This window comes from Pongo pygmaeus, chromosome 13 (genome assembly GCF_028885625.2).
Source record: "Pongo pygmaeus isolate AG05252 chromosome 13, NHGRI_mPonPyg2-v2.0_pri, whole genome shotgun sequence".
Lineage (NCBI taxonomy): Eukaryota > Metazoa > Chordata > Mammalia > Primates > Hominidae > Pongo > Pongo pygmaeus.
The window spans coordinates 99693922-99719619 of record NC_072386.2 but is presented as its reverse complement, the minus strand read 5'-3'; the positions used below and the strand labels follow the sequence as shown (position 1 = coordinate 99719619).

The 25698-nt window shown below is 44.8% G+C and overlaps 1 protein-coding gene across 7 annotated transcripts in view; it reads left to right on the top strand.

Moving 5' to 3' along the window:
- Nucleotides 1-25698, top strand: part of EPB41L4B (erythrocyte membrane protein band 4.1 like 4B) — a 148915-nt gene that overhangs the window by 42556 nt on the left and 80661 nt on the right. For all 7 annotated transcript variants that reach the window (XM_054500340.1, XM_054500342.1, XM_054500337.2 and 4 more), the window contains exons 3-12: nucleotides 10043-10085; nucleotides 10926-11004; nucleotides 13456-13500; nucleotides 15371-15423; nucleotides 20200-20320; nucleotides 22024-22111; nucleotides 22280-22368; nucleotides 22663-22732; nucleotides 22826-22995; nucleotides 24942-25051. In XM_054500340.1, coding sequence (XP_054356315.1) covers nucleotides 10043-10085; nucleotides 10926-11004; nucleotides 13456-13500; nucleotides 15371-15423; nucleotides 20200-20320; nucleotides 22024-22111; nucleotides 22280-22368; nucleotides 22663-22732; nucleotides 22826-22995; nucleotides 24942-25051 — 868 coding nt within the window. The remainder of the gene's footprint in view (nucleotides 1-10042; nucleotides 10086-10925; nucleotides 11005-13455; nucleotides 13501-15370; nucleotides 15424-20199; nucleotides 20321-22023; nucleotides 22112-22279; nucleotides 22369-22662; nucleotides 22733-22825; nucleotides 22996-24941; nucleotides 25052-25698) is intronic.

Genomic DNA, 25698 nt, shown 5'->3' with positions numbered 1-25698 from the left:
GTGTACAAAATTGGTACCTGGGAATTAGGTCTGCTGGAGGATGTTAGTGACATGCTGAATCCTTCGGTGACAGATTGGAATCTGGACGGGAATGCATCCTGGCTACAGTGCCTCTGGGGTGGACACTCCAACTGGATGTCCCTGTGCAGATGTGTCCCTCAACCTCAGCCACTTCCTCTGCATCTTCAGGACTTCCTGTTATGCCACCCCACCCCGCCCCCAAACTGTCCTCCTCAAACTCTCCTCCTTGAACCCTCCCAGGTTCCTTCTCATTTCTCAGTCAGAGACTCTCACTCCGCCCACCGGGCCGGGGAAAAGGGCAGAACAACTTTTCTCTTTCCGCCTCTCAGTCCAGCTCCGCTTCCTTTGAGGTTGGGCCGACCAGTGTCCTACCCTCTGACCTCATGACTGTCCTTCGCATCCCTCGAGGCCTTTGGTGTCTCGGTTTTTCTCTTCCTCTGGGTAGCCTCAGGATTGAAGTTACTGGCCCTCCTACATATTCTGAACACCATTTCCTGTCATTTAAGCTTCATTTGAGCAGATTGACAAGACCCACATAGATTCCCATGTGTCCTGTCACCACCCGCACTCCAAGATCCAGAATTCTGCCGGTCTCCATTCCAGGATAACTTCCCTTGATTCCTTCCATTTTCCCAGTTCCCCTCCCTCTGGGCTTGGCCCACAATGGTCTCCTTCTGCCCTTTCTCTGCTCCCAGCCTTCTCCTGCCCTGGCCTTCCTCCCAGCCCGAGCCAGGCCTCGGCCACCTCACCTGTGTCCTCACTTGGCCTTTGATTCTCCTGCCCCCGTGACTGTCCCCTGGCCTCCCCTTGACACGCAGGCCCATCTGTGTCCTCTGCGGCTTGTCCCAGCCTGCCAGGCGTTGCTGGAGAGAGCCACGGTCTGTGCCTTCTGGCATCAGCACCGATCACAAGTTCAGCAGAGTCCAAGCTCCCGAGCTGCTCCCTGAGCCTCAGTAGCCCCAGATTGACTCTTGGCCACCCGACAGGTCCATGTCTGGATCTGAGCACAGACCTTTAGTCCAGTCCCCATGGAGACTTTGTTCCAGCAGTTGCCTCACCTGCTGAGAAGACCGAGGTCGTTCAGTTAAAACTCCTTGAATTTTCTTCCCCTACACTTCCGATTCTGTCTGTCCATCTTTTTGTTTGTTTGTTTGTTTGCATGCCTACTTCTCAATCTACTCTCTACACCTGGAGCGGCAGTCCTATTTCCACTTGCTTCCTGAATGCCACATTTAGAGTTCTCTCTGTCCCCAGCATCCTCCACCTGTTTCCAGCATCTGCCACTCTCCAGCCCTCTTCTTCCCTGGAACTCTTGTTGATTCTGCCTTCTCCTGTGTGTCTTGAAGCATGTGGTATTTTTGGCTTCAGAATATCTATGGCCCTGGACTAGAAGTCAGACTGGACCTTGTTCCTGGCTCTGCCTCTGACTCATTTGGTAGGCTTTAGATAAGCTGCCTTGCTCTTCTGGCCTCTGTTTTCTCATCTGTAAAATGGGATACTTGGACCTGTTCTCCAAGAAAACTTACACTTCTAATGTTCAGTCATTCTGAGTCTAAAGGGGAGGTTGGCGTGTCTGCTGCAAATGCCTTCTCTAGTTAGAAAGGAGAAGGTATCTTTCATTTCTACCCTTAGAACCTATGCCTGTTGCCTTGGCAGCATGTCCTCATCCCCAAGTGACCCCTCATTAGCCACTCAGATTCCCAGAAAGCCAAGTCTGTGACTCCATTATGAAGGCCTTTGCCATGAGTCTTTGCTGACTTGGCTGGCAGGCTTTCCCGCCCACCAGTGCCCTGTCACTGTGCAGCAGGAGGGGTGTTCACAGCAGGATACAGGCGGCTTTCCCAGGCCAGACACCTGCGGATGCTCAGGCTCTCAGGCCTTTCCAACATCCAACTCTACGAATGTGAGGCAAAAACAGGTGGGAGGGTGAGGGTCCTCATCTGCCTCCAGCTCTGAGGATGCAAGAGCTGTGCGGCAGCAGCAGTTCCCAGGACCCTCTAGTCATTCCCATCTTTGCTTTCTGAGCTGGGCTCCTTACAGGCTGGGTCTGACGGTGCCTGCACTTATCTCTGTGCCTTTGCTTGTGCTGTTTCTCCTTCTGCTGTTTCTCACCTGTTTAAACTTCCAGCCATCCTTCAAGACCATTCTCAGATGACCCCCCCTCACCCTTCATGAAGCATGTCCTGAACTCCCAAAGTGTTTTTTTCTTCTATGCAAATCTTATTTTGCCTTCTGTGGCCATTTGACTATTTGGCCTTGGGTTTGTTATTTGTGTGTGTGTGTGTGTGTGTGTATATACACATGTATATATTATGTGTATATATATACACATATATAGTATATATAATATATGTGTATATATACACATATATATGTGTATATATACACATATATTATATATACTATATATGTGTATATATACACATATTTATGTATATACATATATGTGTGTATATATATATAAAACTTTAAAATTAGATCCTAAGACTTAAGACCTCCTCCTCTTAACTCGGTGATTCTTGGGGACAAGACACATAACCTAGAACCTTCTTTTTTAGCCCCAGAAGGAACCTGAGGGAGAGGTATTTGTCAAATCTTTCTAGATCTTTCTTTTACCGTCTTCTAGATGGTGAAACCAAAGCCCTTAGACCTTGGCAAGTCACTTAGTGAATAGCACAGCTTGGACTCAAACTCAAGTTTTGCAATTTCACGTCTATGTGCTCTTTCTAGTACACCGTACTCTTGAGCCTCAGTTTCCTAGCTGTAAAGTGGAGGTAGTGTAATAACATCTGTTTCATGGGGAATTTGAGGAGCTCAGAGAATTAATGGAGGAGAAAAGTTTTTGTAACCTGGGTCATGGGTATGGGTCTCCTCTTTGTAGCTGGGCAGTGAGAAGGGGGACCAGAAGTCATCACTGCCCCCAGGGGTGAGCGTGCTAAGAAGGTAGAGTTAGCTGATTGGAACCTATAAGGCCCGCATTGCCTGTGGGAGAAACCTTAGCCAATTTAAACAAGAGGCTTTTGGGAGAGTCTGCTGAGATGGCTTTTGGGGTCATTGATTTTCATAGGACCTGGGAGGTGATTGGATGTCATAGGAGGTGTTTCTGCGGACAGTAGAGTAATAGATGGACCCGGAAGGGAATGGTTCACTTGGCTATTGGCTTATTGCCCCGTAATTGAGCCTCCTTCAAGCACTGGTGTTCCCACCCAGCCCCTGACATACAGATCAGAGGGTTGGCAGCTGCAGGGCTCTTGGCATGGCTCTCTGCATACCCAGCTTATATCCCCAGCTCCCTGAAAAGAACCAGGCCTGGTTTCCATAGTGCCCTGCCCAGCCCTGAAGCAACTGTCAAAGCCTATTGATATCATCTATTTTTTTTTAAATTTATTATTATTATACTTTAGGTTTTAGGGTACATGTGCGCAATGTGCAGGTTAGTTACATATGTATACATGTGCCATGCTGGTGTACTGCACCCACTAACTCGTCATCTAGCATTAGGTATATCTCCCAGTGCCATCCCTCCCCCCTCCCCCCACCCCACAACAGTCCCCAGAGTGTGATGATCCCCTTCCTGTGTCCATGTGTTCTCATTGTTCAATTCCCACCTATGAGTGAGAATATGCAGTGTTTGGTTTTTTGTTCTTGCGATAGTTTACTGAGAATGATGACTAGGACCTCCTGTTTCCCTTTTCCATGTCAAAACAGGAGGCCATCCAGGAACCCACTCTGCAGATTTCACTTTGGTACAGCTCAAAGCAGGGGCTGGGAGTCTGTGTTTACATATCAAAGCTTGCTTCTGAGAGCCAAGGGCTCAGGCCTGCACCGTCTCACTTTCCCACTGCCTGATCATGATAAGTGCTGTTTACTCAGTTCTCGCCCTGAGCCCAGCACTGAACTACAGTCTTTGTGTAACTCTTGTTTAACATTCATCACTGATCTATAAAGTAGGCCATAAAACAGAACCATTTTACAGATGATGAAGCTGAGGCTCAGAGACACTAATGTTCCTAAGAATGTTGTAAAGGTTAAAGCCAGGATTCAGAACTTGGTCTCATTCCAAAGTCCAGCACTTTCCACTTGGCTATACGGCTTGAATATGCACTTGGTTCATGCGTACATACATATATAGAAGGAAGAAAGGGAAGGTTCAGTCAATCCCATTCAGCCAACTTTGACTTGGAGCTCACTCAGTGCTGAGCTCTATGGTTGCACAAATGAGCTGGATATTGTCCCTGCCTGCCACATTCTGTTGGGAGACATAGACAAGTGATCTCCTGAACTACGGTGTATTCAGTCCTCTAAAGGACCAGTGTAAAGGTCCCTCTGTGAGTCTGGAGGAGAAACTGTCTACGTATTATTGACAAAATGAACAAGATATCCAAGAGGAAGGGTGAACACTGATGTGGGCCACGGAGAATGAGAGTAGTTTGCCAGGCAGAGGAGGAGTAGGGATTTGGGGCAGTGGTAATAACAGCTCCACCTAGCAGAAGCCTCCCTTCCTCTCTTGGGAGCAGGTGTCCTGGAGGGTAGATGTGGCCACCGTAAGTCCTCCCCTAAGCTGCTTTCAACATGAAAAGGGAGCTTTTTCTGATGGTACATTTGGCAGTAAGGAATCCAAAATAGATTATTTTGACCTTTTGTCTCAAGACTTGTCAGATGTGTGTCCTCTGGCCTTTGCAGCATAGAATCTGGCAATGAGAGGTGCAGGGCTGCATAGTGAGGTTGGTACATAGATATGGCGCCTGCTGGGAGGATTCAGTAGCCACTAAAGTGACTCTTGCAGCTCCTTTGGCTTTGCTTTAATGATTGGTCGGAGTGTTATCACATTTGCCGCTTGTGTGGACACTATTGGGTGCTCTTGCCATCTCAGATGTAATTATAAGAAGAAAAGAGTGACTACTAGGTATACCTGGAGGGGACATAGGAGAGTGTAAATGCTAAGAGTGGGATCTATGTGACAACTTCTGGAAACAGACAAAACCTCTTCCTTCCACCCATTGGGTTCAGTGCAGTTTCCATAGACAGTGCTTAGGGGATAGTTCTGTTCACAGGGGCTGAAACTGAGGCTCAGGTGCCCGGGCTGTGAGGTGGGCTGGGGTTGTGGGGGGGCTTGCTTGTGGCCACACATCAGGTGAGTGGCAGAGCTGCAACTTCAACCCTGATCTTCTGCCTCCTTGCATGGTGGTCCAAAGAAATGTAAACTGCACTCAAGAAATGCCACAGGGCCTGGTGTGGTGGCTCACGTCTGTAAGCACTTTGGGAGGCCAAGGCAGGTGGATCACCTGAGGTCAGGAGTTCAAGACCAGACTAGCCAACATGGCAAAACCCTGTTTCTACTAAAAATATAAAAATTAACCAGGCGTGGTGGCACATGCCTCTAACCCCAGCTACTCGGGAGGCTGAGGCAGGAGAATCACTTGAACCCAGGAGGCAGAGGTTGCAGTGAGCCCAGATCACGCCACTGCACTCCAGCCTGGGTAACAGAGCAAGACTCTGTCTCGAAAAGGAAAAAAAAAAAAAAGAAATGCCACAGGCCTCTCCTCATCCTGTCTCTGAATGCTGGGAGGCAGGGCGAGTGTTTTCCTGCCCACGTGCAAATACTGGTGCTGAATCGGAAGCTGCTAAAGGGGTCTCCACCACTGATTTAGATGATTCCAAGGAAATCATCTCACACCAGCAAGTAGCTGGTGTTAAGTGACTTTATAGGGCTTGGTCATCACGGGGAGCAGGAAAGATCCCCCTATAGGCAGAGAAGGCACTTTAGGCTAGTCCGTGGTGTGGAAACCTAGAGTACTGGATGCTGACGCTGACAGGGGTGTGAGTTTGAATTCCAGCTCTGCCTCTTATCAGGGCTGCACCTCCCACACCCCAGCCTTAGTCAGAGGATGGATTTGATACAGTAAACTCCAAAGGCGTTCATCCCCTTCCTTCTCTTTTCATCCTTTGGGTACAATTTGATTATCTCTTCAGATTCCTTCCAGCTCTAGTTTAAACACAAACTATATATATATATATATTTGAGATAGGGTCTTACTCTGTCACTCAGGCTGGAGTACAGTGGTGTGATCTTGGCTCACTGCAACTTCTGCCTTCCTGGTTCAAGGGACTCTCCTGACCCAGCCTCCCAAGTAGCTAGGACTACAGGTATGCGCCACCACACCTGGCTGGTTTTTGTATTTTTGACAGAGATGGGATTTTACCATGTTATCCAGGCTGGCCTTGAACTCCTGACCTCAAATGATTCGCCTGCCTGGGCCTCCCAAAGTACTGGGATTACAGACGTGAGCCACCACGCCTGGCCTATTTTTAATATACACAGGGTCTCATTGTCACCCAGGCTGGAGTGCAGTAGTGTGATCGTAGCTCATTGCAGCTTTGATCTCCTGGGCTCAAGTGATTCTCCCACCTCAGCCTCTCCAATAGCTGGGACTACAGGTGTATGCCACCATGCCTAGCTATTTTTAAAAAAGAAAAGTTTGTAGAGATGGGGTCTTGCTGTGTTGCCCAGGCTGATCTTGAACTCCTGGGCTCAAACAATCTTCTGCCTCAGACTCTCAGATTGTTGAGATTACAGGTGTGAGCCACCATGGCTGACTTAGATACTCTTTATAAGCCAAGAAAATTTGCAGGTACTAGAAATCCTGTTACGAGTTTCGTCACTCACACTTAATGGTGAAGGCTCAGGAGATGTTCCGGCAGAGAGTTGTTAGATGCTCTTCAACTCCTGAGCTGCTCTGAGGCCTTGTAGTTCCAATGCTCCCATGTAGATTTTAGATGATTAAATTCTACAGCCAGCCTTATTGGTGTCATATTTCCAGAATTGATGTACTATTGGAACAGATGGGCCTTGCCAAGATCATCTCACACATCTTGATTTATGGAAAGGATTTTGCCAGATGGACTTGGATGAGAAATTCAGATTAGAAACCACCTTTCTAACACCCGTTAGAGTGTTTGAGTAAAATGTCCTGCCGTTTGAACTTAGAAATGCACTTGTCTGTTTCCAGTGACTGGTTTAATGGTCTGCTAAGAGGGCCGGAGCCATTTGCCTTGGCGTTTACCCACAGGCGGCATGGCTATATTTAGCCAAGACACAGGTGAACATCTGAGACAGGTCCCGCTGCTGCTGAATACAGTCCTCAAAGCTGAGCGTAGGATACAGTTTACTAAATGCCATGTTGGGCTTTCATTGCCCCAGTGTTCAAGTCACAAGGTGGTCTTGTGGGATAAAATACGAGTGATCAGAGTCTGGAAGGCCCCTGCAGCTAAGAAGAAAGTCAGATCATTTTGAACTGGTTGGATACAAGATAGGTTTTGTCATCTCTCATTTTAGGATTGTGACTGGGTTTCTTATTGCCTCTGATGCAGGCAAGCAAAGCCTGATCCGAACACCAAGGGGTCAAGGAGCTTTTAAAATGAGGAAGCTGTTTCTGATTCCATTCTCGGCTTCACTAGCCCCAGACTTTTCATAGGCATCTATCCTGGCGGGTCCTGCTTTGGGCAGGGCTCTGGCTGAGTAGGAAGGATGGAAGCCCAGCCTGCAATGGCTGAGGGGGTGCCTTTTGCAGTGTGGCCAGAGGGCAAAGCAGTCAGCCGCCCGGTACCAGCATCTGGCTATGGTCTGCCTGTGAATGCACACCAGCCACAGATGTTTGGCCATTTCACCTCTTTGACTAGCCTGTAAAACCTGAAATTGCTTGAGATTTTGCAGAGCCCAAACAGCAATTTTGAGAAGGGGTTGTGGATGTTTCAAGATCATCAGAACCTCTTCCTGGGTAGGAGAGGATGTGGAAAACTTCAGTACTAAATATTTAATGGGCACACTGGAAGCATTTATGAAAACTGATGCTCTGAGACTCTGTTCAATGAGTCTTGGGTGGGACCTGCATTTTGACTTTTTCAAAGTTCCTCAAGTGATGGTAATACTCATACACAACCAGGATCAAAAAGCACAGCCAAGGAGACTGCACAAGTTGGACTTGGCTAAAGATGAGACTTTGACAGTAGAGGGAGAGGAAAGGGAGGCCTAAACTTGTTCTACTCAAAATGCTGGTGAGAAGACTTAAGAAAGAAATGGAACAAGCTCCTTTAAGCGACAAGCCTCTCATGGGCTAATTAGACTAGGGGATGAATGGTGAATTCTTTTGAAAGTGAAAAGGACAGGTTTAGTCACAGCCATTAGCATGTTACTTGGTAGGAAAGTAAATATTGGGCTTAAATCAAGTCTGTATCAGCCCCCTCCAGGGGCCAAAGTTGGGGGTTTTCAGCTTGTTTGAGGGCACTAGCAGCATCTGATTCTAATGAGGTGAACTCATAAAACAACAAATGAATATGGATGTGACAACCCAGCCCACCCCCTAAAAATAATATTCTCATTAAAATAAGCAATTATGCAGCAAGGTAAAAAGAAAGTAAATGGCATTCACAGCCCCACCATCCCAAAATAACCTCTACAATTCCTTCTGGACATATCTAGATAGAAGATAATAGTTTTATATAAATGAGATTCCACCTGATTTTTTTTTCTCATGTAACATTGTGCTGCTGATCTCTTGCCACATCAATAAATACAGGCCTACATCAGTTTTAAATAGTATTTCATTATATGGATGAGCCATCTTCTAATCCATCTTTGTTGATGGACATTTAGGTCATTTCCAATTCAAAGCTGTTAACAGTGAGATAAAGCATCCTGCACATGTGCGTCTGAGAGACACGTCCTGCTGTGGTGATATTACGTGGTTGCCTAGCCTGGAGTAGAGATGACAAAAGCCCGACAACCCACGTTCTCCCATTGCACTGCCCCCAGCTTATTGTATTATCAATCATCTGTTATTCGCTTTTGTGTTTCCTTATCCCCTTCCTCCCACACAGTCATAATGACCTCTTTGGTTAGGTGTGGAGTACACTGTCCTGGTTGGGTCCTGCCCCTCCTCATTATTAGACTGTGCAGAGCGCAAATGTGTCTGAAAGCCCATTGGCAGTCAGCAGAATGGCCTCTGACTCTGAGTAACTCATGAGAAGCCCACTCTGCTTGTATCACCCAGCTGTCTTTCTAACAGAGAAGTTCCAGCATGCAACAGGTCCACATAAAGTGATGGGAACAGTCCCTACTTGCCTCACTTTAAAAAAATAATTTATATTTAATATTTATTTATTTCTCAAGAATCTTAACAGGGGCCAGCTGGTTGCCATACCTTGTGCCTGGCACAGGAAACAGTCACAATTAACTGCACGGTCCCTGGCCTCCAGGAGCTGATGTCTGCAAAGAAGGGCTCAGTAGAATGCTCCTAAATGCAGTTCTCCATGGAAATTAAGTGGCTGAGACTCCTTAGGACAGCAGTATCAACGACTTTGACTTCATAGAGAAACTTTTATATGAGGCAGATGATTTTGTAATCTCCTCAGATAAGACCGAAGCAGTTCTTTTGGTCAAAGCTAGAGGAAGTTAAAATATCCTCATTGACCAGAGCAAAATGATCTTAGGCAAATCCCTGCCTGCCTTTGCATTTGCAGTGTGGCTCATTTTCCTGGCAAAAGAATAAAGGGGTTGTGAATTTTAGTTCTGTACTTTAAAGAGTTTAGGACGACAACCTCAAGACCAGTGCATGATGAGAGATTATTGGTATCATAGCTTGTACTTTTTGCTAGATTAATGGAGACCCAGAGTGCTTGGAGAAGATTGGCTGTAACTTGAGAAACTCAGAAGGAAAAGGCAGTTGGTGGTTCTGCTGATCAATTAGTTAAGGGGTTTTATGTTCTTTCAGGTACCACTTTGTAAAACTTCCAGAAACTAGGGAGTCCCCTCCCCAGAAAAATGCACATATATGCATAAACGTTGAATTTTTTATACCATCCCAAGCAGTTTGCAGATTCCCAGCCTAAGAACCCATGATGTGATCCAAACCCTGGTTTTTGTGGGTAGAGTTACTAAGGCTTTTAGAGGAGGGTAACTGTGAGGGCTGAATAACCTTGCTGATGAACTATTCCTAAAGAAACTTTTTTTTCTTTCTTTCAGCACTGGCTGGATCATGCCAAACCCATAAAAAAGCAGATGAAAAGTAAGTAAGCAGAATTTAGCCCACTCATTTATTTTTTTTCTGAGAGTAAACTCCTTTGCCAGTGTTTTGAGGTGTTATGTTTTCATTAGAACTTGGAAGCATTTTAAAAATCAATTTGGTATTAAGTGGATGATTTTTAATTTCTTAAGGCTAGCCAAAGATGAGAGTTTAAAATTTGAATAAAAATGTTTAGTGGATATTGAAAAATCGACTGTGCTCTCGTTTGAAATCAGACGTCTCTGCCAATGAGAACTGATTAATCTGCTATTCAGAAACTCAGCTTTATACCTATTATATCTACTTTCTAATGAGTTACAACGTAGACTCAGAGGATGAGAGAGTAGGAGGGCTCTTTGATAGTCTGCTACAGCTTTCTTGATGTACAGGTGTGGAAACCACATTTTTTAATGTTGTTTATGCTTGGGTAATTTTTTAAAATTCATATTCTCTTAAAAGTACTTTAAAGTGTTTTTAGATAACAGAACACTTTGCATCACTTTCCTTTAGCCTTTGTACTTTGTAAAAACTAGCTGTCAGTTTGGAGTATTGTGGCATCAGGGGTGAAAATAAAATGTCAGCTTTTAGTAATCTGTCTAAATCACTAGGGTTTTTCTCCTGGAATGAGGTTACTAGCTAAACTATCTTAGTCAGCACAAAAGTCCATCCATCTCAGTTTCCCTGACGAGGACTAAAAAGAATTGGCTAGTGTCGCGTGCCCAGTTATGCTGTCCTGATGTCATGCTAAATGTTATAGATTTAACATGCTTTTCCTTTTGTCCATCCTGTGATCTTCAAAACTGGGGGAAAAACATCTTCAACCTTCCATCTCCAAATGTTTAGTTGGACCTGCTTATGCTTTACACTTTCGAGTTAAATACTATTCTTCAGAACCAAACAACCTTCGTGAGGAGTTTACAAGGTAGGCCATGATGCGGAACAAGCTCCCGCCCAGCAGGGCTTGCCTTACATGTCATTTATGGCTCTTCTCAATTGTGGGTTTGCCTCTTCTTCTGTCTGCCGTCTTTCTATTTCTCAGCAAGAGTTATTAGTACTTTTCCGGTGCTTCTGTATTCCGTTAAAAATCCACAACTTTGCTTAATTTGACATTTTTCTGAGTGAATAGAAATTAGAAGATACATTTTCTTGTCACACTTCTATTTTCTTGGACCCTGGGTAAATTGATTGGTTGCTCTGCGGCGTTTTATTTTTATCTCAACTACAAAAAGGGAAGGCAGATATTGGAAAAGCATTTCTCAGTCCTAAATCGCTGTCTTATGTTTTAAGGGATTGCAAAATACTCTCTTGATTGTTATAACACAAGGAACCCTCTTTAAGAAAAACAGAGTAATTATAGCAAAGTTGTTAAAATCCCTTCATGTTATCTTTTAACTCCTCTGAATTTCTTTCTTTTTTTTTTTTTTTTTGAGACAAAATCTTGCTGTGTTGCCTAGGTTGGAGTGCAGTGGCACGATCTTGGCTCACTGCAGCCTCCACCTCCGGGTTCAAGCGATTCTCCTGCCTCAGCCACCCGAGTAGATGGGATTACAGGCGTACACCATCACACTCGGCTAATTGTTGTATATTTGACTGGAGACAGGGTTTCGCTGTGTTAGCCAGGCTGGTCTCAGACTCCTGACCTCAAGTGATCCGCCCTTCTTGGCCTCCCAAAGTGTTGGGGTTACAGGTGTGAGCCACCGCGCCCGGCCTGAATTTCTTTTTTGTTTTGTTTGCCCATGTCTATGTCTTGGACTTCAGAAACAGGGAAGAAGAAAAAGAAAATTTGAGTAACATTTTAAATGTGGAGTTTCCCTCTAGCCTCTTCCATCAGTGAAATTCTCCACAAAGCCTTTTCCTGCTTTTGATATCCCCAGAACCTCCTTGTCGTTGTTTGTGTGATGAACTGCAGTGGTGACATATAGGCTATGTAGGCTGCTGGGTGGTTCTTAGGGAGATGACCCCTAAGTAATGCCTTAAAGACTGACTGGTTATCACCATTTCCCCTGGGCTTTTTTTTTTTTTTTTTTTTTTTTTGGAGACAAGTCTCGCTCTGTCACCCAGGCTGGAGTGCAGTGGCGTGATCACAGCTTACTGCAGCCTCAACCTCCCAGGCTCAAGTGATCCTCCCACCTCAGCCTCCCTAGTAGCTGGGACCACGGGTGTGTGCCACCACGCCTGGCTAATTTTTTGTATTTTTTAAAATAGAGACAGGGTTTTGCCCTGTTACCCAGGCTCCTGCTGGGCTGCTATGGTTAGGTTTTCTTATAGGAATCAAGAGTTCTGGCCATGTTTTTACTGTGTCTCTTGTGAGATGAGTATGCAAGATGGTATCCTGACATTCAGAAGTGAAGTTCAGTGGTGGCCGAACACCTGTCAGGAAGCAGGAACATTCTGGAATGTACTAGAACCTTCAGCACGCCCGATCTCCTTGATTTCTGGCAAACAGTCATTCTAGTGTTGCTCCTTAGAGTCTTCTATGAATGCTGCTTCTAGCTGTCATCAAAGCCGTTGGTTTTTAACCCGGGTTGTGTGACTCAGAAACACCTGGGAAGCTTTTGAACAGCTCAGATTCTGGGGGCCACTCTTGTGTGTAGGATTCTGTTTCCATAGGTAGGGAGCAGAGCACAGGCAGTTTTGGTTTTTACAAAGCATTGTGAGTAGTTCTGATGCCTACATCCTCCTGGTAAAAAACAAACAAAAGATACCCCTCTTATTTAAGCCAAGACATTTATTTTTTACCTGAGTAAACCCCATGCGTGTTATTTGCTGGCTTCTTTCTCATTTTTTGTTACCCCTCTAACCATTTGCAGTCCAGTGCCAGGATTTTTCTTGTTTCGTGTGTGTGTGTGTGTGTGTGTGCCTGTTTTGTGTTTTAAAAGAGTCTGTAGTTACACTGCATCAGGGGAAAAGAACCTCCAGTGGTTTTTTGACTAGAATCAGCTGCAAACTTTTTGTTACAATCCACCGCAGCAGATCTGGAATCCGCTGGTGGAGCTGGCTGAGAGCCAGACCCCGCGGCCCCACCCTGCCTGGGTTATTGGACATGTTGCATGCCCATGTGCCGCGTTCGGCTCTCTTCTCCAGACCGAGGGGGTTGTGGAGGCCGTCATTGGACCGTGACGTGTATCATGTTCCATCCTACAAGTATCTTGCGAGTTCCCCACATGCACTCACCTTCCTAGCGTGGTTCTGGGATGCCTTCCTGGAGACCCAAGAGGAGATGCTTCCACCAAAGTTCTCATTTGATTTGGACTCCTTTTTTACAATGCAAAACTCCATGCTGTGTGTGGGGTGGGGTTTGCAGTGGGAAGCTGGGGATTGGGAGCGGCTGGGAAAGAGTTACCCTCTGTTGACTTTTGTATATGTTTGTCAGGTACCTGTTTGTTTTACAACTCAGGCATGACATTCTTTCTGGAAAGTAAGTATGTTTTTGTTCTAACTCTTAACCCAGGATAGATCATAGTGTATTTCAAAATAATTCACTGTTTTAACTCTTTTACCCTTGTTCCCTTTTCAAAATTCAAAAAAAGTGCACCAGGCATTGTAAAGTGAGTCTAATACTTGTATCACTGTCATTATCATCCTATTTTAAATGATTACTATATGGCTTGAAGCATTTCCAAGACCATTTAATATCTTAAGTGATGTGTATTTGGGAATAACTCTCTCCCTGATCACATCACTGTCCCATTCATAATGGCTTTTGTCGTATTTGCAAGCAAGATACGTTATTAGTATGTATACACTTACAAGTATTTGGACAGTCAAAAAGTGTCATTCATCACCATCTGCATATATGTAATGGAAAGACGTTATGTTCTGATTCCAATAGAAAGTTTTAGACATCTCATCTCACTTCCTTTTCTCCTCTTAAAAATGGCTTTGAAATACTAAGGCCTCTGGCAACACACAGTGATCATTGAGCACAAGAAGTATTGGCACTGAAGTGGTTGATTTCGCATGCAGTCTTAATTTACCATAAAGATAGGAGGTTTCAACAGGCATAGCTCTTATAACTGTGTCATTTTTCAGCATCTGTATTGAATATTTTCTATTACATGAAAAACTAAGGCTATATTGAGTCTAAAAAGTAACCCCTGCTATTGACAAGAATACGTTCTGATTTTGAATATAATCTGAAGGAAATTAAAAATGTAATTTCCGAATTTGCAAACTTTCTATAGAATATGTGCTATAAAAACCTCAGTGAAATGTACTCCATAGACCAATAGAACAAGTAGATTGTACAGTGTATACATTTGCCTTATTCAGCCATGCAATACAGACCTTTGGTTGGTGTGTGTATTATGAGTGTGTGTACTTTTTTTTAATCCTCTCTCTCTCTCTCTCTACCTCTCTCTCTCCATACTGTGCTCCTCATACTAAAGGCTGTGTAACTCTAGAAATTGTCCTCAGTTTGGAAAAATATTAATGGCAACACCTTGCATTTGTACAGTACTTTGTAGTTTACATGCAGTTTAGCCTGCTTTGTATTTCAAAGCAGAATGGTGTTCGAGTCCCAACATTGCTCCCTTCCAGCTGGATGACCTGGGGCAAGAGCCCTTAACACTGAGTTCCTCATCTATAAAATGGAAGATGGGTCGGGGGAATTCACTGGCAACACCCATCCTAAAGGTTTACAAACTTGATGCATTGACCAAATTGGATAATATAAATGAAAAGGCTTTGAAAACTATGAAGTGCTATACCAATGTATGTCATTATTATTTTTCTAACCAAATTTGAAATATTACGTATGAATGAGATCACTGAATTTGCAGTAGTACTCTTCTATGGCTGTGCCTTAGATAGACTTAGAATGCTGAGTGTATCCAGCCATGCTGGCAGTGTTCAATATGGTGTCTGTGTGTTTATTTTTAACGTTATGACCTTGTTTCAAGAAAGATTTGAAGGCAGCTTTAAAAAAGATGCATGTACTATATCAAGATAAAATAAATTTAAAATATGTTTAAAAATAATAAGGCAAAGGGAATACTTTTCATTCTGTTTTCCAAACTATTCCATTCTTGCCAAATTCAGTAAAATTGTACACGATTGATAGAAACTATACCTACATTGGGTTATTTTGCCCTATGATGAGAATTGACTTTGGGAAATTTGTAGTGCAAGTCAGCTTGTTGCATTCTTTAATGTAGACAGCAAAAATATAACCAAGAATACAAGTCATTATCTAAATATCGCTACCTTTTGAAAAATGATTTTAATGACATTTTGTATGGTTGTACTTAAGTTCTATTTCAAATTAATTTCATTTTATTTTTTTCAAGATTGAAATGCCCTTATGAAACAGCTGTGGAGTTAGCCGCTCTCTGTCTACAAGGTACATTAATCTTTAGTAGTAATTAGCATTTTAATGTTATTGCTTTTTATTTCAAAAAATGAGTGTCCACAGTATACCAGGCCCAGTGCTTAGCTTTGGGGATATAAATGAATATGACACGGTCTCTGTCCCCAAGTGGCTTGCAGTCCAATGAGGAAGGCAAGGAGTAGCAAGGACTGCAGTGCAGTTCCTTCAGGAACAGAGACGTGCAGGAGGTTTGGACAAGGAAGGCCCATTGTGGGGATGAGAAGACCATGAGTCAAGGAACCAAGACACAAAAGTGCAGAGAGGTTAGCAGCAGTTGAGTGACACTACAGAGTGTTCAAGAATTTGGACAGGTAGATGACCTCGGGCCCCATTTAAAGAGAAAGAATTTCATGCAGTCAGCAGTGACACCTTTGAAAGCTCTTAAGAGGGAGCAGGCCTGGCTGGATATGCACTTTAGAAAGGCCACGTTGGCTGTATGGGGAGAAGGGATCAGAGCAGGACCAAGACTGGGACTGGGAGTCCAGTGAGGAGGCGCTGCTGTAATAGAATGGAAAGGAAACTAACTAGGGCAGGGGTTTGCATGCACATGCACACACACGCACACACACACACGCACACACACCCCCCCACACACACACACCAAGAAATAGCATCGGCAGTACAAGGAGAAGGACTTGGTGATTAGACTTAGGTGTTGAGGGAGGAGTTTGAGACGATTCTCAGCCTGTTTCTGGGGATGGATAGAGGTTAGAAGAGGTGGGCTCCGGTGGAGGAAATGGTCTGTGTTGGGCCCCTTGGCTAAGGTTCTAGAAGCTCCAGCAGTTCTTGAGTACCTGAATCTGGCTCACGCAGAGAGGTCAGGCTGGAAGCATTAATGTCAGGACTGGCGGGGTGCGAAGGGTGTTTTTGCATGTGAGTGGGAGCTGGATGGTAAGAAGTCTGCCTGCATGATTATCAGTGTTGGCCGTTTATCTGTGTGATGCCCTGGCGGTTTGTAGTTTCGGATGCAGAAGAAACACTTGCTAAAGTCTCTAGCACTAATTAAGAGAATACTAACGTGTAACTGCACATCCGGGATTTCATTAGTACATCAGATAAGCATATGTTTCGCACTCGTTCGCCAGCATGTTCGTCAGCTTCTACTGGACTATGGATTATGACATATTCATAATTAGTAATTATTTATGAATACCATAATGAGAATTGACTTCTCACTTTTGTATTTGGCCAGTTTTTAAAAGTGGAACTGAGAGGTTTTTTCAAATTATAAAATTAGTACACACTTAACTACAGAATATCAGGATAACAACCTACCAATCAGACAAGCAGAAGGAAGGAAGGAACCCACTGTCCTACCACCCACAGGCAACCAGAATTTCTATCTATGAGTTTTGAGTGGACTTTTGAAAATTTTATTTTGATCAGTCATCTGCAAATTTTTGTATGATTTTTTTTACTTGGTATTTTTAGTATGTGTATTTTGTCATGTGTACACTCATAGAGATGGTTTTTAATGACCGTAGGATGCTCCCATTACCTGAAACTTCTATTCTTCAGCAGTCACCTTTTAATTCCTGTTATCTTGAACTCCTGGCCTCAAGCGATCCTCCCACCTCAGCCTCCCAAAGCACTGGGATTACAGGCATGAGCCACCGCACCCAGACTCTTAATTCTTATTATCCAATGGGGACTTGGCATATAGTAGATGCTTGGTAAGTGCAGAGTGAGTTGAATTATTGAAATTGGAGAGACCCCCTCACCCCACCCCCGCCAAGAACTTTAAAGGCAGAGCCTTTAAACTGGTGGTAGAGTTGATGGTAATGTCATCTATAGCCATCCGTGCCAAATACAGTGCTCAGTGCTTCCTATGTATTTTTCTGATATGACAGTCTTTATGGCAAGTGCTATAATGACAGGCATGGCTTGGAGAACATGGCAGTGGCCTCTGCACTCCGGCCACTCACCCACTTAGCAAGTGGCTTTCCTCTACCCTAGAGTTCCTGAGCTGCCAGAGGTCATACCATCAGGCTTGACAGCCCAGCAGTAGATGTCAGGGTGTCACTAATGAGACAAAAGAGACTCAAGGCCGTTAATCCACTGGAAAGGTTTCCTTCTAAAGCCATTGGCACAATATTGCAAGCTTGTACATTGTCCTGAAAGATCAGAGGATGAGGTGCACATATTACCATCCCACCCCATTGTAATGAAGCCCTCACCACACTTAACAGAGTAGTGTAGAACCAAAACCTTGCCCCAGAGCCAAGACAGACACGAATAAGTTCAGTTCTCTGTGACCGTTCTTGGAGAAATTATCCATTTGAACTGAAATCATAATTTCAGTGTGATTTTAAGATACAATTGTTGGCCGGGCATGGTGGCTCACCCCTGTAATCCCAGCACTTTGGGAGGCTGAGGCGGGTGGATTACCTGAGGTCCGGAGTTCAAGACCAGCCTGGCCAACGTGGCAAAACTCCATCTCTACCAAAAATACAAAAATTAGCCAGGCATGGTGGTGGACACCTGTAATCCCAACTACTCAGGAGGCTGAAGCAGGAGAATTGCTTGAACCCAGGAGGTGGAGGTTGCAGTGAGCCGAGATTGCACCACTTGCACTCCAGCCTGGGTGACAGAGCAAGACTCCATCTCAAAAAAAAAAAAAAAAAAAAAAAGATACAATTGATTGTTATGTCAGATAGAAATAAAAAGACTTGGCTGGGCATGGTGGCTCATGCCTGTAATCTCAGCACTTTGGGATGCTGAGGTGGGCGGATCGCTTGGACCCAGGAGTTTGAGACCAGCTTGAGCAACATGGCAACCCCTGTCTCTACAAAAAATACAAAAATTAGCCAGGTATGGTGGCACACACCTATAATCCCAGCTACAGACTGAGCTGGGAGGATCACCTGAGCCAGGGGAGGTTGAGGTTTGAGGTTGCAGAGAGCTGTGATCACGCCACTGCACTCCAGCCTGGGCAACTAAGACCCTTTCTCAAAAGAAAAGAAAAGAAAAGAAAAACACTGAAGACTTAGACACAAGGGGAGGCTCTTGTTACATTGTCCCTCCGTGCCCCCTCTCCCCAACCCCATTCCATGAGTAAATGCTACAGTCTGCTTTCCACCTCAACCACAGCTGAGCTGTCTCTTCTGGAACTCTAAGGATCACTAGAGCATCTCTGTAGGTTTGAATAAAATGAAGGGTTGTGTTTCACCCTGTGCTTGAGCCTTGAAGACATGTCTTGCTGTGGTTGTCCTTGGTGCCTCCTGAGTTGTGATACAGTGGCCCTGCAGGGAGGCTGTGCTCTTTTGGGAACTAAATTTGTGGTAGATTTAAAAATTAAACCAGGTAAAAGGAGAAGAAGGGAGAACTAATAGGCCACTCATCTGTTGCACGCCTGTGCTCCTGTTTCATTCTTGTAACAATTCCCATTTTACAAATCAGGCACCGGAGACCCAGAGATGTTAAGTGACTTGCCTGCAGTCACATAGTTAGATTATGATAGGGTTGGGATCCAAGCCCTCTTGTGTCTGAGCTGTTTCCACCACCCTCCACGGCCTCCTAGAGCTGAGGCCTGGCTGCAGAGATTGCAAATTGAGTGAAGTGTTAGTTGATGGGATCTGATGTGTGCAGCAGAGGTTCTTAAAGTGTTTTCCAGGGTAGCCACATTAGCATCACGTGGAGACTTGTTAGAAAAGCCAGTTCTCAGGCCAGGTTCCAGACCTAGGGATTCAAAAACTCTGGGGGCGGGGCCCAGTGATGTGCGTTTTAACCAGCTCACCAGGTGATTCTGATGCACACCCAAATTCGAAAGCCACTATTATAGAGCAGTGATTTTTCCAACAAATGTGCAGGCCTGTGACCTGGGCATCTTGTTAAAAGGCAGGTTTTGCTTGAATAGGTCTGGGGTGGGGCTTCAGGTTGTGCGTTTTGGGCAAGCTCCCAGGGGGTGGCAGTACTATTGGTGTGTGGTCCACACTTGGTATAGCCTAGTGTTAGAGGGAACTCTAGAGGATTCCTTTTCATTCTGGGGTCTGCTTCCTCAGTTGCAGAGGGTGGGGGAGAGTGGATTTTCTCATCATCCCTGGAGGAGGGGCCACCTGTATCCTCAGGCCCTCCATCCTGTGGGGGACTTGGCAAGGGCAGCACAAATTGCAGCATAAATTGGGCTTCTTGCTCGGATCACTTGTGTGGCTGCTCCTCCCTCCTTTCTGCACAGCTGTCTCCCTCCCAGGTTCTGCCTGACTTTCCGCAGTTGCTCCTGCAGCCCTCGCACCCCTCCTCCCTGCCTCCCTCCCGCTCTCCCTCTCCCTCTCCCTCCCCTTCCTACTTTCCCCCTGGATGCTGCATGTGCCGAATTCTTGATCCATCCTCCCCAGCACTGCAGACCCTGAAGTGCTGCTCTGACCTACTCTTAACGACAGGCTTGTTAAATGGATATTTCTGGGCAGATCCTCATTCCCTGCAAGTGCCTTTTATTGGAAATTCAGGGTTCTACCACTTCGTGGGGAAAATGTAACCGGGGCTTCCCTGGGTGGGAACAACAGTGGAGAGAAAGACAGTAATAACTAGGATGATGCTGTATCACCCGACAGGGAGGACATTAGAATGCTTCTAGGATTTTGAGTGTACATATGACTACCCAAATGAGAGTTAAGTCTTCCCGAAAGGAGGGAGTTATACATTAGGGGGGCCTGTGCTTTATAATCATGCAAAATGCCTTTGGACCTGGTTGCAGCAATAACTGAAATCATTCAATGTCTCCTATTTTCCTCCCTTTTATGAAACTTACAGCGGAGCTTGGGGAGTGCGAGCTTCCAGAACACACACCAGAGCTTGTGTCTGAGTTTCGGTTCATTCCAAATCAGACAGAAGCAATGGAATTTGATATCTTCCAGAGATGGAAAGAGTGCAGGTACCTCGATGCAACTGTCTAGCATTCTGATATATCTATTTTGTCATAAATAAGTGTTGATCACACTCCTTTATCTACCAGTGGAATTACTCTGTTGATGGCCATAAAACTGCAGCTCCAACTCTTCTCTCTTTGTGTCAGTCCTGTTTTTCCAAAGGCCCACATCTTGCCCTTTTTATTTTTGAGAGAGTCTCACTCTGTTGCCCAGGCCAGACTGCAGTGGCACTATCTTGGCTCACTGAATCCTCGACCTCCCCATGCTCAAGCAATCCTCCTGCCTCAGCCTCCTGAGCAGCTGGGATTATAGGCATATGCCACCATGCCTGGCTCATTTTTATATTTTTTGCAGCGATGAGGTTTCACCATGTTGCCTAAGCTGGTCTTAAACTGCTGAGCTCAAGTGATTGTCCCACCTCAGCCTCCCAAAGTGTTGAGATTACAGGCAGGAGCCACCACGCCTGGCTGTCTGTCTCTTAAGAGATGTGCAGCAAGAACCAAACCACACTCCTTTTGTCTCTCTGCAAACAGAGCCTGGTTCTGATTTGTTTATTGCAGCCAGGGGAGTCACCACTGTCTTAGTGACACCCCAGGGCATCCCAGACACTCTCACATACCTGCATCTCTGGGACCTCAGGGCCTGAACCTTCTGAAACAAGCACTAAATTTAGAAATACACCCTGTTGTATAGGAACATACACATTTGAGGCCGTGTATTGTACAGTGTTACATTTCAGGAAATGTGATCATCATACCTAAATCCAGCAGTGTCATTTATCCCCTTTGTTTTTTCCCTCCATTCCCCCTGCAGGCACCACTTTCATTCCTGGACTACCAACGCCACCCCTCACTCACGGGTTTCCTAGATGTTAACCTTTCCTCCCTCCCATCCCATCTTCCCCAAACACTGCCTCCTCCAGGTCACCCTTGGACTCTGGAGCTTAGCATGACTTTTTCTTATTCCTCAGTCATTCTGAAAAGCTCCTGTGACTATTTTAGTGGAAAGTGGCATTAGTCCATTCTCATTGTGTAACACCGAAGCAACGTAAATGTCTGCGGGTATGGCACACCCCACCCACACACTTACACATCCACTGTCCTCCCTGCAGGAAGCCATCATTGGCAGTCTGTAGTCTTTTCCTTTTGCATTTACATATACAGTTTGTTTTGTTGTTTCCTTAAGTGATCATATTGTAAGCACTGTTCTGTGATCTTTGTTTTTTTGTTTGTTTTTTTGAGATGGAGTTTCACTCTTGTTGCCCAGGCTGGAGTGCAATGGCACGATCTTGGATCTTGGCTCACTGCAACCTCCGCCTCCCAGGTTTAAGTGATTCTCCTACCTCAGCCTCCCAAGTAGTTGGGATTACAGGCATGTGCCACCACGCCCGGCTAATTCTGTATTTTTAGCAGAGACGGGGTTTCACCATGTTAGTCAGGCTAGTCTTGAACTCCTGACCTCAAGTGATCCACCCACCTTGGCCTCCCAAAGTGCTGGGATAACAGGCATGAGCCACTGCGCCCAGCCTGTTCTGTGGTCTTTCTAGTCAATTAACAGTAAGTTCTTGGGAATCTTTTTGTATTACTATAATTTGGCGTCCCTCATTGCTTTAATTGCTGCGTAACATTCCATAGTAAAGGCCGTGCCCTTCAGAATCCTGTGGGCTTACGAGTTGCAGTTTACATGTATTTCCATTGGTTTTTCTAAGGGGAAAGAGCCCTGCCCAGGCGGAACTCTCCTATCTGAATAAAGCGAAGTGGCTGGAAATGTATGGGGTAGACATGCACGTTGTCAGGGTAAGAACTGTGTGCGTTTAAGTAATTTGGTTTTGCTGTTACTGAAAAATGTATGAACATTATGCAAACAAAATAACTTGTGGTGAGGAAACTGTTTTTGCATTTTGCATTCTGCTGTGTGACGACCTGTTAGAACCCTCTACCGACTGTCACTTCGTTTGTTTGTAGGGAAGAGATGGCTGTGAATATTCTCTTGGACTGACCCCGACAGGCATATTAATCTTTGAAGGAGCTAACAAAATAGGCTTATTCTTTTGGTAATTTAGTTTTGTCTAATATTAAAAATGTCTTTTCCTATTTTGTGGTGGAATTCTATGTGATGGATGATTATTGAGGGGTATCTGCAACACCCAGATTCATCCTCAGAGCACACGGTGCTGCTGTTGTGGGTCTGTGGCAGTTGCGCTGAAACTTCTGGATAATCACACTTGAATGAATGATTTTTTTTTTTTTAGTCAATCTAAGCTTTAAAAGTAGAAAGGAAACTGCTATTTGATGTGTAGATAGTTTTACTGCAGATTGTGCTTTTAAAATGCTTTCTCTCTGACTAGGCCTAAAATTACCAAAATGGATTTTAAAAAGAGCAAATTGACACTCGTGGTGGTCGAGGATGATGATCAGGTAGGCCTTGCTCCCGTTTCTTCCCCTTTGCTGTGAGAATCCTGCATTGGGGTTGCAAATGCCCACTCGAGGCCCTTGTGCTTCCTCTTTAAGGGACGTGAGCAAGAGCACACGTTTGTGTTCCGGTTAGACAGTGCCAGGACCTGCAAACACCTTTGGAAGTGTGCAGTCGAGCACCACGCGTTCTTCCGACTGCGGACGCCGGGTAACAGCAAATCCAATAGATCCGACTTTATCAGGCTGGGCTCTCGCTTCAGATTCAGGTAGGGAGCCATTTCTGCAACACGGATCACGTCTTCTGAAGGAGGGCTACTGTGATTTCTTTCTTGTGTCCGAATAGAGTAGTGGATTTGAGTCCAGAAACTTAGGTTTTGTGTCCTGTCCCCACTTTTCTTAAGGTGAGTCACTGAAGCTCTTTTGACCCCCACATCCTCATTGATAAAATGGAACTAATAACAAAATTGTTAATAACTGACATTTAGTCAGAGCTGTGCTGCTCAATACAGTAGCCACTAGCCACATGTGGCAATTTAAGTTAATGAATATGAAATAAATTTTACAATGTAATTCTTCAGTATCCCTAGTCGTATTTCAAGCGGCCAAGAAGCCACATGTGGCTAGTGGCTACCATATTAGATAATATAGACACAGGATCATTTTGGAAAGTTCTGTTGGCCAGCACTGTGCCAGAACTGTTCACACACCGTTAATAAGGTAGGTTGATTATCCCCATTTTACAGATAAGGAAACCAGGGCCAGAGGCATTACGCTTAAAGTCACACACAGCCAGTAAGTGGTAGAGCCGAGATTCAACCCCGTGAACTCTGGCTGTTAAATTTCTAACTGCTACTGTATTGCCTTTTGCATGCCAATGTCCAGAAATTTGGGATGATTAAGAATGAGAGCAGATATGAACATGTAACCCAGGGTAGGATGAGTAGATATTTGAATCTGAAAAGAGCCTGAAAACATCGAGAGCTTATTCTGATACATTTTTCCTTGTCATCCTAAAACCATTTTTCTCAAAGTGTATGAAAACTTTCTTGGTGTTTGTTAAAAATGAGGACAACAACCTCATCTGAGACCTTTGCAGTCAGAATCTATGGCTATGCATGTGTGTGTATGTGTAAGGCCTGGCAGTGTGCATTTAAAATGTGCTCCCAGGGTTTTTGAGGCCCATTTACATTTGAGAATCTCAGTTACGATATCTAAAACTTCACATGGTTTCATAACCTCTACCCACACATGGCACATCCCTGAACTCTATTTAAATGCCAAAAGATTTGCTCATTTCAAATGTTTCTACTGTGTTAATGGCTATGAACTTCTGTTTAAGGAATTATTTTGTTTTAAATGCTCCAAGGGGTCGGGGGCGGGGTAGGGGGAAGACCAAGCTCTTTTTGAGAAACAGTCAAATCCCAGGGTCCTGTGGAGGATGCAGAGGTTACCGGAGACACTCCACAGAATGCTGGTGTCTACTCGGGTGGAGTGAGGCAGGAAGGACAGTCAGGGCAGTTGCCAAGGCAGGCTTTTCTCTCCTGGGAGGAAACTGCCCCAGGCTTAGTCTCAGACCATGTTCCTTTCTGCTTGTCTAGAAGTGTAAGAAGGAATGGAGTTTGGAGAAGAGATTGCCCCTTAGAGGCACACAGAGCAGGTGACAAATGGTGACTAAGAGCGACTGGAATGAAGCAGTTGAGGGGTAGATCAGACGAAACCAGCAACCTCCTGGAATCTGCAGCTGGGCGTCACATTGGTTGAAACCCAAAAAGCCTTAGTGAAATCAGTAATGTTTGCCTTGGCATAGCAAAGAAAGCCAAGGCCTAGTTAAGTGGGTATTGATAACAGTCTTTTAAAAGATGGGTTAAATGTCTATGCAGTGTGTTCCGTGAAAGGTTATTTTGTGCGAAAATCAATGTTCTCTTAATGAGATGTATCAAACCTGCTTGGTTTGTGCAGCCAAGCGGCTGGTACCTAAATTGCAGGTTTTGTCCTTTGGTGGAAATATCTGCCCCTGGACTGTAGCCTGGACTTGGCAAAGGAGATTTTATTTCCAAATGGAAGGCTAAACTTTGTGTTTCTTTACCCAAGTGAGTTCAGGCTAAGTTGAAATGTACATTGGAGCTCTTGGAAATAAAAGTGCACTTTCAAAAACATGTAATGTACTGAGATTCTGATATTGATAACACACAAGAAAATATTTACTTCCCAGTGGGCGGACAGAATATCAAGCTACACATGGCTCCAGGTTACGAAGAACCAGCACCTTTGAGAGGAAGCCTAGTAAACGTTATCCATCCCGGAGACATTCAACGTTCAAAGGTTGTGTGTTTTTCATTCTGTCTTGGAATTTTACATTATGCTTTAGTCATTTAAGCCCTCAAGGAGCTTGATCAAGCAGCTTATGAAGAAAGTTCCTGCAGTTCTCCAGTGTGGAGCTTTTGGAAAAATAGTCCCAGTGGTGTTCTTTTAACGGGACCTGGCCACTTCCGCCATCCCTCTGTCATTAGTGTTTGCCTTGGATGTGTTCATTTATTTCTCCCCTTTCTCCATATTTCTTTTCATGTGCCTCTTTGCTTCTTTTAGACCTGGGCTCAAGCCCCGGTACCTCAGGAATATCATAGGGAAACACCTTTCTTGCCTATAGAAGATACTGTATCTCCATCATCTTGCAATTTTAAGTGTGGACATCAGGCCCATGCTAACTGGAATTCTGACCACGTACAAGTACATGAAAAACTTTTAGCTGCTCGGCTCACGTCCCACAGTCAGTCCAAACTTTCCTCACCCTTAAATTTAGCCAGGCCCTAGAATGCCTGCTCCCTTCCCCTTTCCAAACCCCTTCAACCTTGTCTATCAGTTACAGCTGGGGCCTCATACCTGCATGAGGCCTGGAACACAGTACAACTCAGTCAGTGAATGAGCAAGCCAGGCTCATTTCTGTTGGATCCCAGCCTCCAGATCCCATC